Here is a 14,099-nt window from a genome sequence, read left to right on the forward strand (position 1 = left end):
TTCCAAACTGCCGATTTGTTTTAAACCATGTTTAAACCCACACCAAATAATACTCTTATCATTAGGATTCAGAACTCATTACTGGTTGACATACGATAGAGCGCCCGATAAATAACTTAGAAAATATTCTTGATGTCCTTTAACATTTTGCCATGGTTAGCTATGGATACTAGTATATTCTGTAGATATAGTTCATTGATTGAGGACAGTGACCATTGTTGAGGAGTTAAGAAGATAAATTAATGCCAGAAGCTATTGTCAGTCAGTCATCCGATCACAGATTGACCTCGATCTTCTTTTCACAGCGCTTGCCGTGGTCATGGAGATTGCTGGAAATAGGTCTTTTAAAGATTTGTTTTTTGTGTCTTTGAAAGACAAATTGGTTGAGAGAACTACATGTTTCAGCTGGTAAAGGATCATTACATCTACCTATCATGAACTTATTTGAAAAACTGTGAATTTAAATGGTAACATCTTCAGGTTTAATACTGTAAAAATATTACCGGTGAATTAATTCCATCAGATCCTATGTGAACATAGCGTTATCGTCATTATGATAATTATCAACGAATACTCTGCAACTTACTACACTTCATAGAAGACCAGTCATATTTATCCACGTCAGGGTGATTGAGTAAGTCGTAAATATGATGTATCAACATGACAGCTTCAGTACATCTGTCAAAACATATATATCATACGAGTGTAAAGTACAGGCTGTAACGTTAACAAACAATTGCCCCCCCTGCCCCGCCCGGCAGCTACGCCACTGAGCTCACAGTCATGTGTGCTTGGCTGGTCAATATTTTCTGACTGGACATGCTGGAAGTGGGCCAAACTTTTCCATGTCCATAGGCCCCCAGTGGATGATTAAAGCACTTCCCAACACGCCACTGTGTTGACTTGCGGTTAGCACAGCTGTGTGAGTGAACATGACACCACTGCTCGCACACTGTATACACGTGCATGGTTAAATTTGAATTTGGACCGATATATTTACAATAAAAAAACATTCAAAATGCTAGTCGATTTCACATTTTATGTTATCTACAGAAGGTGTGAATTATCCTTTATGCATACATCACTTTTGTTCTGAAATCGACCAAGTAATAATGACACACACACAATTCTTAAACAACATCTTTTGCACATAATTCAATGGGATTTGAAAAGTAAAGTGGCAGTTGAAACTCTAGTGATAACACTTTTGCAGTGCATGATGGGGCTTCCTTAAATCATCCTCTGATAGGCCCCAAGGCTCTTGCTAAGCTCCCTGTACTCACTTCTCTTCGTGAACTGCCTTCAGTGCAAGCTCTGCATCAAACATTGGACCTGCAAATACTGTAGTTTGCCCAGTCATTACTGGGTGCAGCATTCCATATTCTTGACTAATAAAAGCAGTGCACATGAGTACGGCAACTTTGGGTATCTGAAACATTATAAAACCAAATGATGGATACTGAAACCGTATATCTGTCACGTACGCTTCACACAGAAAATAAAGATGCCGCATTGACACGACCACTGAATCCGAAATGCCCGGGTACTATAGAAAGTCTTGATGCACCCATTAACGAGTCCGTTCGACGCTTCTGAATAAAAACTTACCCAATCAACTTCAAAACCTGTTCCTCTCCTGTAAACACATCGTGTTCTATTCGAGTTGAGCAAAGCACCCTGGGAATGTACAGTAGCCTTTGGCAATCCTGTACTACCCTGCATGAATACCAAAAGAGTTTATAACATGAACATAAGGATACTGAAATTTGAATATACCAGACTTTAAAAAAATTAGTGACCCAGCAACACAACAAAGTTTTTAAAACGTTATAAACGTGTTATAAACGCGTTATGGTTTTGGGCAAACTGTTCTAATAACATTTAAATGACGGATTATATAAAGGTCATAAAAATGTTTTCTAAACGTTTTTTAGATGAAACAAAACTACTACAGCAACATTTTAAAAAATGTTGTCAAAATGTGGTTTGGCAAACTTTTTAGCAAAATGTTTTGTCAACACTTTCTATCATTATGTTAGAATGTTTTGCATTAAAAAGTTTTCTAACTTTTATTTAAACGTTTTATAACCTTTATATAACCCAACTTTTAAACGTTTTTTGAAAAACGTTTTTGAGTTTGCTGGGAATTATTATCTTACCGATGTAAAAATGACGCAAAAATCATCTTCGTTGTCAATATCCCATGCTACAGCAGTAATATGTTCGACAGCCTCTGCAGATGACCCTCCTAATTCAACCACATTGGCTACAGTCATAATACCTCTAAATAAAATCAAATCGTGGGAAGAATGTAAAACTATCGTAACCAAGCAAACACACAACGTTTTACAAAAATATTTTAATGTTGGGTTATATAAATGGTATCAAAACGCTTTAATAACATCGAGAAAACATTTTTGAAAACGTGATGCAAAACATTCTAACATAACTGTTGACAAAATATGTTGCAAAAATGTTTGTCCAAGATATTTTACAATAACGTTTTTAAGACCGATTCATTATCTGTTTATAAACCGACATTTAAAGGGGGGTAACCCTATCAGTTTAGGATATGGATTGTCTTCAAACTTACATACAATTTCAAATATTGTCCCCTTTATGCATCTATGGGAGAAAACGAGAACATTTTCAGCGTAAAAGTGAATAATTAGCACAATTAGCAAGCCAATACGTTGGTACGCATGCATTGCATTGTGGTCCGGCATCCAGAAACAACACTCCCGTCGAGTGCTTCGCCATACCACTACGCCCATCATTCTTGTGACAAAATATCTCATTCTTTTTATTTTAATTTGACCCTGATACATTTCCTTTTAATTTTGTATATTATCATCACGTACATTTTACACTTATCTTTTATTTTAGGGTTTGTTTTAATTAATGAAAAAAGTGTGTTTTTTTTATAATATTTCTAAATTTGTATTACGATGTGGTAATTTCACTAACAATAATATAATTAATTAATTAATTAATTTTATAGGGGGACATTTTTCTCATATTTTTTTTTCATATTCCTCGTATCATACTTAATATTATAAGGTGTTGTTTTGTATTTATTTCATCCCTTATGTATTTCTTTATTTTAGTTTTAAGCGTTTATTATTATAGCGCCCTCATTTTTTTTTTACCTATTTCCGTTCGTGCGAATTGGCAGGGAGTAATACGGCTCTTGTTCACGGAATCATTTTTTCCTACCCAGAATGTCGAAGGTGGTTACCAGTATAGCCTGTTTGTTTCTTGATTTCTCCGAAAATACATCAAATTGGATCGCCAAATTTCAGGATGGTAATGAGAAAAATATAATCTATTAAATGATACCAAAAACTCATCAACAATGAGAAAAATCGGGGGGATGATGCTGTCGATCGGGTCACGGACCTTTAAATGATATTTAAAAACGTTTTGAATAAACGTTTTAAGAACATTTTTGTGTTTGCTGTGAAGTGAGATTTTTTGGCGAAGTTGAGATTTTGATGTGAAATGCTCATGCAAGCACGCATTTTGAATCATTTTTTAAGTTGATTTATTATTTTATTACGTTTTACCTATTGAAATAGTTCAGTTTGTTACCTGCAAGACTAACGTAACGTAAGTGGTACTACGGTAGTAGTGGCTCAAGACAATGGCTCAAGACCATGAAGACCGATGTAGACGGAGGACACTTGTAGTCGCCTGCTCCGCAGCCGAAGGATGATGACTACGGTAGCTTTTATTCTACGCTTGTACACTCGTTAACATTTTAATTTGAATGGAAGACTATCATAAGTGCAGCACTTACGACAATCTCTACAAACAAACTGAACTTTTATTTAATAAATTAAAACATTTTGAGCATTATTAATAAAAGCAATTTTTATTCCTAAATATTTACTGATCCAGTTTCCAGTTTTTAAAAGACGATTCTGTATATTCTGCCGGCGAAATGTATTATTAACGTGCACTGTTTGTTTGTTTTTGTTTTGTTTTGTTTTGTTTTGTTTTGTCCAAACAACCATTTTGGTTTAGGAAAATTTGATGCAAACACGTTCAATTTATACTATTCATTTGTCTATTAAAATACATACTTGCAGTTTGAGAACGTTTCTTCTGCTCCAATTACAATCTTTAAATCTGGAAGACTAGAAAGTGAGAGAAACATTATTGGGTTATTGCAATTAAAATCCACGTTCATTCATTCATTCATTCATTCATTCATTCATTCATTAATGCATCCATTCATTCATTCATTCATGCATTCATTCATTCATTCATTCATTCATTCATTCATTCATTCATTCATTCATTCATTCATTCATTCATTCATTCATTCATTTATTCGTTTATTTCCATATATAAAAATATACAACAACATCACAAAATAATCATATCATTATATAAAGTACACAAGAAACACACACAAAATATATATGGCGGAACAGGCAGGAAGGCCAATAAGCCCTAAGAATTGCCTTTCCCTGACCAAAAAACAAAACAAAGATTATGAAATCAACAAACATAAATAAAAAAGACTAACAGATATGACAAATTATTTCAAACAAAGAATAGTTTGCTATAGTTTTGAAGTTTTCTACTGCGTTACGAATTTTTGCGACTGCAAGTGGGAAGATCTTTTAGTTCCAAACTATGATCATAGTTTTGATCAACAATTAAAACAAGACTTGACAGCTAACTTGTGTCCCTTTAAAAATGTAAGTTTGTAATGTAATTAGCCTTGTTTACCTGCTACTGTTCAGTTTTCCTGGCTCTGAATTTGGCAGTTCTGGCAACAACTTACACACCTCCTCATAACCATTGACTGGAGTCCTGTTTAAAACGAGGGCCTTGCAACCAAGCTTCAAGAAAACAGTCAAGTATTTTATTTTTAACTTAATAATAAAACTGACGTAAAATTGAGTGTATTTCACGTCTGCTGATTTTAATTAGAGATGAATCATTTAATGCCATATTATAACATTTGCTGTTCAGGACGCCCTCACTGATTTTTTAAAATTCATTTTTTTACACGATTATATTGTACTTTATTAAACCAATATACCCTGCAAATGTCAAGACTCTAGGTGCTGTAGTTTTGTCAAAATCCGAGATTTTAAATAAAGCGCCGGAACCGGCGTCTTATTATTACGATGGAATTATTAGTCGAACACATACACGATGTTCATAACACACAGTACGTACACGGCGTGCGGGACGGTGATCTACACAACAAAGGGTCGTACCATAACATGACCGAAGGAGTGGTACGTATTGGCGACATACGCGCTGGTAGTAAATTCCAATTTTCTTTGTTTTGCCGTAGTTGTTCGGCTCAAAAATAAAAGGGATATATCTGACAGTAAAACTAACATTTTATGGCAAAGAAATGCTAATCTATTTTGTATGATAATGTTATAATATGGCTTTAAAGTGAATGGGATGGTAGGCGCCATATTGTTTTACAGTTTTTGCTTCTATATTAGAGAGCAAACAGCGATAGGTCACACTGCCCTCTGACCTGCTTTAATGATATTTTCCCCTGTCGCCCCGATGTCGCCACTTCTTGCATTATTCCTTTATTTGATCCATTCTGGGGTAAGTGCCATGCAGGTACTACCTACCATTTTCAGCTGTTGTCCAATGAGATTGGTTATAGGAGGAGGCACAAGCCGCACCTATTATAGAGAATTCATGGATAGAGAAAGAAATTTGAATGAATGCCACAGACAAGAAGTAGGGCCTACATTACGAGATATATTGTTTTATATTATTTCATTAAGATTTAGACTGAGAGTTAGCACCACCCTTTTACATCCCCCAGGACTTGACGAAATGAACTTTGTATAGATCCATGGCCCTTGTTAGATGGTCTTAAAACACATACAGATGTTCTCAATACCTTCAGTATTCAAATGTGGGCATAAACCATTTGAATTTCTCAATTAGATATTGCTTCGACATCCTCTGTGAGTATAGACGTACATGTGATGTAAGGGTCGATCAAAAGTCAACACATTTTGAAAGTTGCTCAATACCAACGTATGCCTCTCATTGCTAGAATTGAGAAAAGGTATAATTTGACCCACCTGCTACAAACCTTTTATTTCTTTTAATAGTTATAAGCAAACATTCAAAAATTTCTCAGATTTCAACGAAAACTGGTCACAAACTGTTGGTTCATATCATTCGGTTCGCATCGTTTAATCGTTTTAATCGTTGAATCGTACTTAATGGTACTTAATTCATTGTGTTAAAAATAATCTTATGGCCGCTCAAACAAGTGAGGACTTTCTTCTGGTGAGACATTTATTATTGACTGCACGTACACTGTATCAACACTGTTTTGTGAACTGGGCAGTTAGTTTCCAAATAAAATCATACGGAGGTAAATCATTGGAGAAGCTTGAGGAAAATTTTTGATCACCTTTTTAGGACCCAAACTTTTTGGCCCCCCCCCCCCCATATATATTTTTCCAATCCCCAATCAAAGTATGTATGGACACTCCAGAGGTTATTTTAACGTTTGTGCAGTGAGATTAAATATCCGTGCAGTGAGAATTAAAAATCCGTGCTTAAAATATTTTTATGCCATTCGACAAACTCAATAGGGATGCTTTAAATATAGCATCTACCGTGGTCATTTTGATATGAAATGTCACAAGTTTTGCGCTGACCGCGCTTAACACTTCATTACCCCTTTTCTCATGTTTCTAGAAAACACTTAATTCTCACAGGGCCGCATGCATAGACATAGTTTGCTAACCGCTAGTATCATCAACCCCCCCCCTCTCACGCCTTACTCACGATAGCCATGATAGTGTTTACAATCAGAACAACTTTCCATTTGTCAACGTGCGTGGTAAATGGAGTTGGGTGCGGCAACTCCTGGCAATCGAAACAAAAAGGCATATAGGTAACGATTCCTTGGGGGAGGAGGGATGAATCTACCAAAACAATTGATAAGGGACGCACCATTAGATTCTCAGGGTGGGGGTAGGAAGTTTTTCAAAAACAAAAAAATCACCCACTACATGACCAAAAAAAAAAAAAATCCCCACCAACACTCAAAAACACCGGTGAAAAAAAAAACTTCGCCGCCTTTGGTGGCGAAAAAAAATTCTTCCCCCAACCACAACTTCATACACCACCCCCCCCCCCACCCCCGAGTATCAAATGGTGCGTCCCTAAGGGGGCATGGTACATACAAACATCCCCCATGTTGATGACGTAACGCCAGTATGTGGGTTTCTGTCCAAGTAAACCTCATTTGGCCATTTTTATCCTAAAAAGTGCCTATTTTTGCGCTCTTCATTCTACATTTGCACCATATTTCACCATTTTCGCTTCAATATTATAGCAAAATGCTCGCGCGGTTCGGTTCGTGCGCATTTGTATATACAATAAACTTATATTATTTTTTCGGCATGATTTTTCGGCGTTTTCGAATTAGATATCAAAATCAAATAACATTAAAATGCTTAGGAAACTCATTTCAGAGATAAAATTTGGTCAAAAGTACCCAAAATGTGTACTAATAGTTCTTTACTAGTTTGTTAGTAATTTGGTATTGTTTCTGACTAATCTGGCGCAGCCTGATGAACATGATGAAGTGTTGAGCTTTGGCTACTTCATTGAGAAATATCACCCATTACCAAAAACTACTCAAATTAACCTAAAATTGTGAAAATGATAATAAAATCATAATTGCCTTCAATGTTTTTCTCGTTTCACAATGAGTTAAACCAAATTATGATCATATGCAATTTGTTACACTCGCCAAAAAAGAAGTAAATATCGTTTAATATGATCAACTTGGAAATCTCGAAGGCGTTATTAAACGACTTCAAGAAAACTCTTTCCAAGTTAATCATGAAAACTTAATATGGATGCTTTGAAAAGGCCTTTAAAAACCTCGTGAGCTTGAGACTCTACTCCTTGCCCCACCAAGGGGCTTTGACCCTGGATTTCACCAGGGGATCTAAGCCGGATCCCTGGACCCCACCCGTTTGAGCTCACAACATTGATAACTTAGTGATAACATTGTGAAAATAGTCCTAATCCCTACAAGTGAGAAAAGCGTTTGACTGCAGTAATTTCCCCATTTAAATTAATATGTTAGAACTTCGGCAAAGTTGCATTTTTTCCAAACTTTCCCGGAAAAATTGTATTCAGACCTATTTTGCACGTTAGTTTGCAGATGAAGTATTGCTATATAATGAGTGTCAAGAGTGCCAAGTGCCCAATCAGGTAACTTAAGTCAAAAATGAGTCACTAAAATGCATATTTTTTTTTAAATCTCCAAAACTGGAGAGGGGCCCTCCACCCTCCCCGCAAGCTCGTCACAGCCGGTGGGTCATCGAGATTTTACATTCGTCAACGTGCAGTGACATTTGTCTGCTAAAATAGGCTGTGGAACACTTCCTAATTCTCGCTATTCGCAATAAGGGCGCCGCCAGCAGATTTTGCGATGTAATCGTGATGTATCATGGGAAAAGGTCGACATCCAAGTCCGCGCAATACGAATATTACCATGCTATTACATAGGAACACGTGACAATATTTTTTAGTTTGTCAAAATAAAGGTGTTGCACGCGAATCGATACTCAATAATACTTAATAATGTGATTTGAAATGTGCACAATTAATTTTTTCTCTATCGATTTGCGTGTAATACCGTTATATTGACAAACTAAAAATATTGTCACGTGTTCCTATGTAATAGCATGGTAATATTCGTATTGCGCGGACTTGATGTCGACCTTTTCCCATGATACATCACGATTACATCGCAAACGCAAACGCTGGCGGCGCCCTTATTGCGAATAGCGAGAATTAAGTGTATGCTTATTGTGTGGAGCGTCAATTTTGCTTACCAAAATAAGTCCAGTCTGCGCACATGCGTGGTAAGTCAGCATGTACTCCTTGTGACCTAAACCCAAAACTGCAATTCTGTCTCCTTTCTGTAATCCTAGATTAAGAAGTCCTGATGCAAACTGATGGGTCTGTTAAAAAAAGAAATGTCAAATATGATTGTCTTAATTTAAAAGTTAAATGGTCAAATGTCATATTTTGAGCTCTACTACAGGAATCAACATCATAAATATGGTAACAATTTCTTGAAATGTTCATGTATTTCGTCTTCGGAAAACCCACCAAGTTATTTGATAGTTTGAATAACTTAGATGCTTCGTTACTTAGGTAACATGTTGAAAGAGATCAATCGCCAATAAGCTCTATTGACTGTTGAATTCAAAAACCCTCCAAGATTGTTATTGTTTCCTTTGGTTTGGTGGGTCTCCTATATAATTATAGTAATTACAAGAAAAAAATATTGCACACACACCTGATCTCTGAATTCGCTGAAAGTATATCGCTCTTTATCTGCGTAGAAGACGTACATTTCATTATCTGGATATTCCTGCGCAGTTTTGTTTAACATTTGCCCGATAGTGTACGGGAGTAACGGGATGTTGCCGGTCCCATGGCTGTAGCTTAACTGACGGCTTGTGACAGACATTGTTCTCCTCGGACGGGGTTTCTGCTACAATTTGAAGAAGAAGAAACAACAGCACATTATCATACGTTCCACATCTATTTGGAGTAACCCCTACATTTTGTTTGTGCAGGTAGTAGAGTACGAATGAAGGTGCTAAGTAGAGATGTTGCGATTCTCATGCGCCCGGCCGTGAACTTACGCCCATCTAACTATTCAAAATCGCTCACTTTGACGGAGCGAGGTCGCTTATTACTAAGTACTGAGATTGGTTTTGGTTTTAGTGACGTGGTTTCCATTTATATTCTGCCTAAACTCTTTTCTGACGACATTACCAATACCTTTTTCCGTTCCCATTGTTAGAAATTTAAAACTTTTAGAAAGCTCAAAAAGTGAGTACCATTTTACTGGATTTGCCTACCAAAAAGTCATCAATTTTAGAAAGCAGTTTGGGTTTTCATTTCAGTTTGTTACATAATCGTGCGACCGCAGCATCAATTGAATACCTGAGTGGAAGAATGGCCCAACTCCATCAAAACTGTTTTTGAGATATTAAGAAAAAACTTAATATTTGGAAAAGTTTTATAGACAGAATGTTTTCATCTTCAGGGGACCTTTAATACATGAACATACAATATTACATACATTCGAAATTATATATGATGTTTTCATGGCAACGGTACAGGTCTTAATACGAGCTGGAGTTGGACCCTTCTTCCACTAATATACTGCAAGTGCCAGTTCCGTAAGCAGATGTGTTATAAATAGCTACAGAAATTAGGTAATTATCCATTAATTGTGACGTGTCATGTCAAAAGGAGACACTTTTGGGCAGGATCGTAAATGGAGAAATAGCCAAAAATCTGCCCGGGTGTGATTTTTTCACAATTTGGGTTTGTTGTGAATTTGTGATGTTATTAATGTTTAAAATATTGTCTGATAGTTTCAGACCGGAATATAACTGGCATCTTGTATTTTTTGAGACATTTGTCAAGGTAATTCCTACTCTCAACATTGTCAATAATATTTTTAAAGGCCGATATCTCAATTTCCAATTTTATAATACCATAACTTACGAAATCAATATCTTCGCTTAGGAATGTCCGATTTCATTAGGGAAAACGGCGTTGTGGAGCAAAATAGCTCTATAGATATGTAAAAATCTCAAAATTGATTACCTGCCCAAAAGTGTCTCCTTTTGACATGACACGTCACAATTGCACAAGTAGAAGCATGTAATATGTTAGCAAGAAAGTTTATTGTAGTGAAAAGCAGATTTCATAGATGAACAAATTTCCTCTTTAATCCAATATGTTGTGGAAGAAGGGCCCAACTCCATGGAGTTGGGCATTTCTTCCATGAAACAGTGATTAAGTGTACGTGGAAGATTATTTAGAGAGTGAATTTTGGCTCATCTTTCACACACAAGGAAGAACAGTCTGATGGCAATAAAATGCTGGGTCTAACTTATTTTTATAAACAAATGGAGTTGGGCTCTTCTTCCACTCAGGTATTCAATTGGTTTGAAGTTACCTTGATCAAAGTATACAAAAGAAGAATTTACATTTCGCAGTGAAATATTCACGAGCGGATAAATCGTACAAGTCAATCTACATTTCAAAGCGTGGTGTACATGTTCAAATAATCTTCCGAGATGATTACAAAACAATATATCATATACACTCCAGTAATGTTATACACACATATTCATATGCATATAGTATGCTGGAGTATCATTTGAATTGAAGCTATATGATTTATTTAAGAAATAAAGGGTAATAAAATAATGCATTATCCTTTACACGCAAATAATATGTCCGAGACAGTAAAAACGTAAATAAATATTATTTAAACGTTTTTACTGCCGAGGACACATTATTTGCGTGTAAAGATAATGCTGCACCTTTATTTTTATTCTTTACCACAAAATAGTGCGATTAAAAAAATATCACTTCTTTTGCCCAAATATATGAAGTTGTGTCCCGCAAGTTGGAGCGCTTACGCGTATCCAACGCGTTAACTGATAGCGAGTTATGTTATAATTTTTTGATGGTTATAATTGCAGAAATATTGAACGCGTAACCAAGCGTAATGCTTTGCGTAGAATGCGTAACGGTCCTAATATACTGCATCACGCTTTGCTGTGCGCTGTGATGCGAGAAGAACATAAAGTTCGTTGCCCTGGCAACTTTATTGTTAATTATTGGTCTTTCACGTGTTGCATTTCAACAAATCAAAGTGCGCGATTTTAAATAATGGATCGTGAAGGTAATATAATTAACAATAGAGACAGTCTTCCTTAATTTGTACCCAAATAAGGCAGGTGGGGGTGCTGTGAAACAAACAAATTAACCTCAACAACTCAAATGTACAATATGAGCGTGCAGAGCGCCCTCGTTCGGCTGAAAAAATTCTTGAAACTACAGCCTCTCTGAGCCTAGTTTACAAATGACCAACTTTGGAGGAGTATTACATAATGCTCCGTCATCATCACCCCAACCTGCATTTTGCATTTTTTGAAATTGGGATATCTTGTTGGCACATGTTTTTGTGATACAGTAAAAAGTTCGAGGGAAATAGGGTCAAATTGTTGACCTCCACAATGAGGCTAAGTCAATTTTCAAGAAATCATTAAAATATGAAGATCAAGAGATCCCAAGCTATTTCTTTTTTCATTAATTGACAGAGAATTATCTCTTCTTTGTTGAGATGCTATCCTGAGAGTCAGGTAACGTTGGCGCGCCGAAATCCAGGCATGTAAAAATGTCCGAAAATAGGGAATTTTGACTTTTGACCTCTATTAAGTCTGTGCGCCATCACATTCCCAAAAGGTTTTTGCTGGAAAATGAAACTTACCGTGGGTTTAATTTCAAACTTGTTCGGACTTGGGATCTCGATGGCGCAGCTTCGTATGATGATTTGAAGTTTGCACGAGGGCGCTTTTCATCAAAACATTGGATTTGATGTTTTTATGCGCATTCAAGATCCCAACTTTCTTTCGTGGTTTTTGTGATGTAACCATATGGGACTAAAAATTGCAAAATGTTGGTTAGGATGATGATGGCGCAAGATGTTATGCACCTCCAAAGTTTATCATTTGCAAACTAGGCTCAGAGAGGCCGAAATTTCAAGAAATGTTTCAGTTGAACGAGGCCGCTGTGCGCGCTCATATTGTACATGTGAGTTGTTAGTGTTAATGTACCCATGGAGCTATTAAAGATGGAGAGGCAATAGATTATGTAACGCATTGTAAACTTGTGCCGATTTGAAATCTGACAAGCTATTCATCGAAAGGTACCTTTTGTTTGGGACAAAGGGCTTCCGCCATTAAATCGGTAAGCTGACCCGACAGTGTATTAACGCTTTACCTAGCAGACTACTGTCAATAAGTGATCAAGTGAAAGTCGCGTGAAAGCGCCTACTATAACGAAAAGTACCTTTTGTTGTCATACCACTCAACGTACAGTTCGTTGTCACCCTACTGAATTTAGGTGCTTCATTTAAATAAATTGAATGCGCTTGCTGAATGATTACACATCAAGGCTGCCATGTCTGCATGTCTATAGTACTGTATAATGGCAATAGCTGGTCGAATCCAACGAAAAGTGTACACGGCATGTTCAGGGCCATAACTTAAAAGTATTAATCAATTGGCATTCGTTTTTGTATTGTGTTTATTCGCCTTGATCATACGCTTCGCGCCATATATAACAAGACCCCTTCTGTGAAAAACTTAGACACAGAGAGCCCAAAACATGCTATTTTTACCCATTTTTTCAAAATAGTTCTTAAAGTATTTTTAAAAACATCTAAGTCAGTTATGAAAAGAAGTCATTGGATTGAATCTAAATTGATTTCCTGAAAGGTGTGTATTCAAAGATTGCCTGTTCAATTTTTCACATATTTGTACATAATTATGAATTTTTTGTGATAATTTTTTGAGTGGTATTTTTTACATTACCTACGAATACAATTTTTCATAGCACTAGATATATCTTTAAAAATGGAATTCACTAATAAATGCGCAATTGATACAAGCTTTGATATGTCTAATACTGAAATGCATTGCATTCGGACATCTTTATTATTGTGTATAGCTGCCAGAAATTCTAAATGGCACAAAGGTAGGTTTGGTAAAAAATATGCATTATCTCCGAATAGATGTTAAAAGCTGTGTCATTTCCACAAAGTGAGAGAATAGTAAACAATAGTTAAGCAATAGGTGCAGGGTAATACACTCTTTATTTCTACCAAGTTTCAATAGCCTGCGTTTAAATATTTCTGAGATGTCAACAATAAAAGCAAGTATTCGTAGGTAAATTTCGGTAACCGAATGTTACCTACGAATACAATTGACATCATGACAGTATTGTGAAGCACCGCCATTCATGCCAATGCCCATATTGGTACATAACGAAGGCCTGTATGTTTGCTATCAATCATATGTCAATGAAAGTTGCGAATTCACATACATGCCCACCATACAAAAGTGAATACGGCTTAATTGTTGAAAAATATGTACTGAAATAGACGACGGTCTGCTCATTTGAAAGAAAAATCAGATTCAAAGAAGATTAGAAGGGGATAAATACTTGGATTTGTCAGCTGTCAT

General features: G+C 36.2%; 1 protein-coding gene across 1 annotated transcript; it reads right to left on the minus strand.

The window, feature by feature from the left end:
- Nucleotides 1-563: 563 nt before the first annotated feature.
- On the minus strand, nucleotides 564-9,511 carry LOC140150027 (medium-chain acyl-CoA ligase ACSF2, mitochondrial-like). The gene is made up of 9 exons (XM_072172032.1): nucleotides 9,338-9,511; nucleotides 8,868-8,996; nucleotides 5,616-5,669; nucleotides 4,741-4,853; nucleotides 4,086-4,139; nucleotides 2,160-2,283; nucleotides 1,609-1,716; nucleotides 1,284-1,429; nucleotides 564-678 (listed from the first exon to the last, which is right to left on the minus strand). Exons 1-9 carry the CDS (start codon nucleotides 9,509-9,511, stop codon nucleotides 564-566), a joined length of 1,017 nt encoding a protein of 338 aa, XP_072028133.1.
- Nucleotides 9,512-14,099: the final 4,588 nt, after the last annotated feature.

This window comes from Amphiura filiformis, chromosome 4 (genome assembly GCF_039555335.1).
Source record: "Amphiura filiformis chromosome 4, Afil_fr2py, whole genome shotgun sequence".
Classification (NCBI taxonomy): Eukaryota; Metazoa; Echinodermata; class Ophiuroidea; order Amphilepidida; family Amphiuridae; genus Amphiura; species Amphiura filiformis.

Excerpts from the sequence above, each read along its gene's own strand:
- LOC140150027 (XM_072172032.1), bottom strand. The coding sequence starts at position 9,511 with ATGTCTGTCACAAGCCGTCAGTTAAGCTACAGCCATGGGACCGGCAAC. Across the intron at positions 8,997-9,337 it reads TCAGCGAATTCAGAGATCAG|ACCCATCAGTTTGCATCAGG; the intron begins GTGTGTGTGCAA and ends TTTTTTTAACAG. Across the intron at positions 1,430-1,608 it reads CAGGTTTTGAAGTTGATTGG|ATACCCAAAGTTGCCGTACT; the intron begins GTAAGTTTTTAT and ends ATAATGTTTCAG.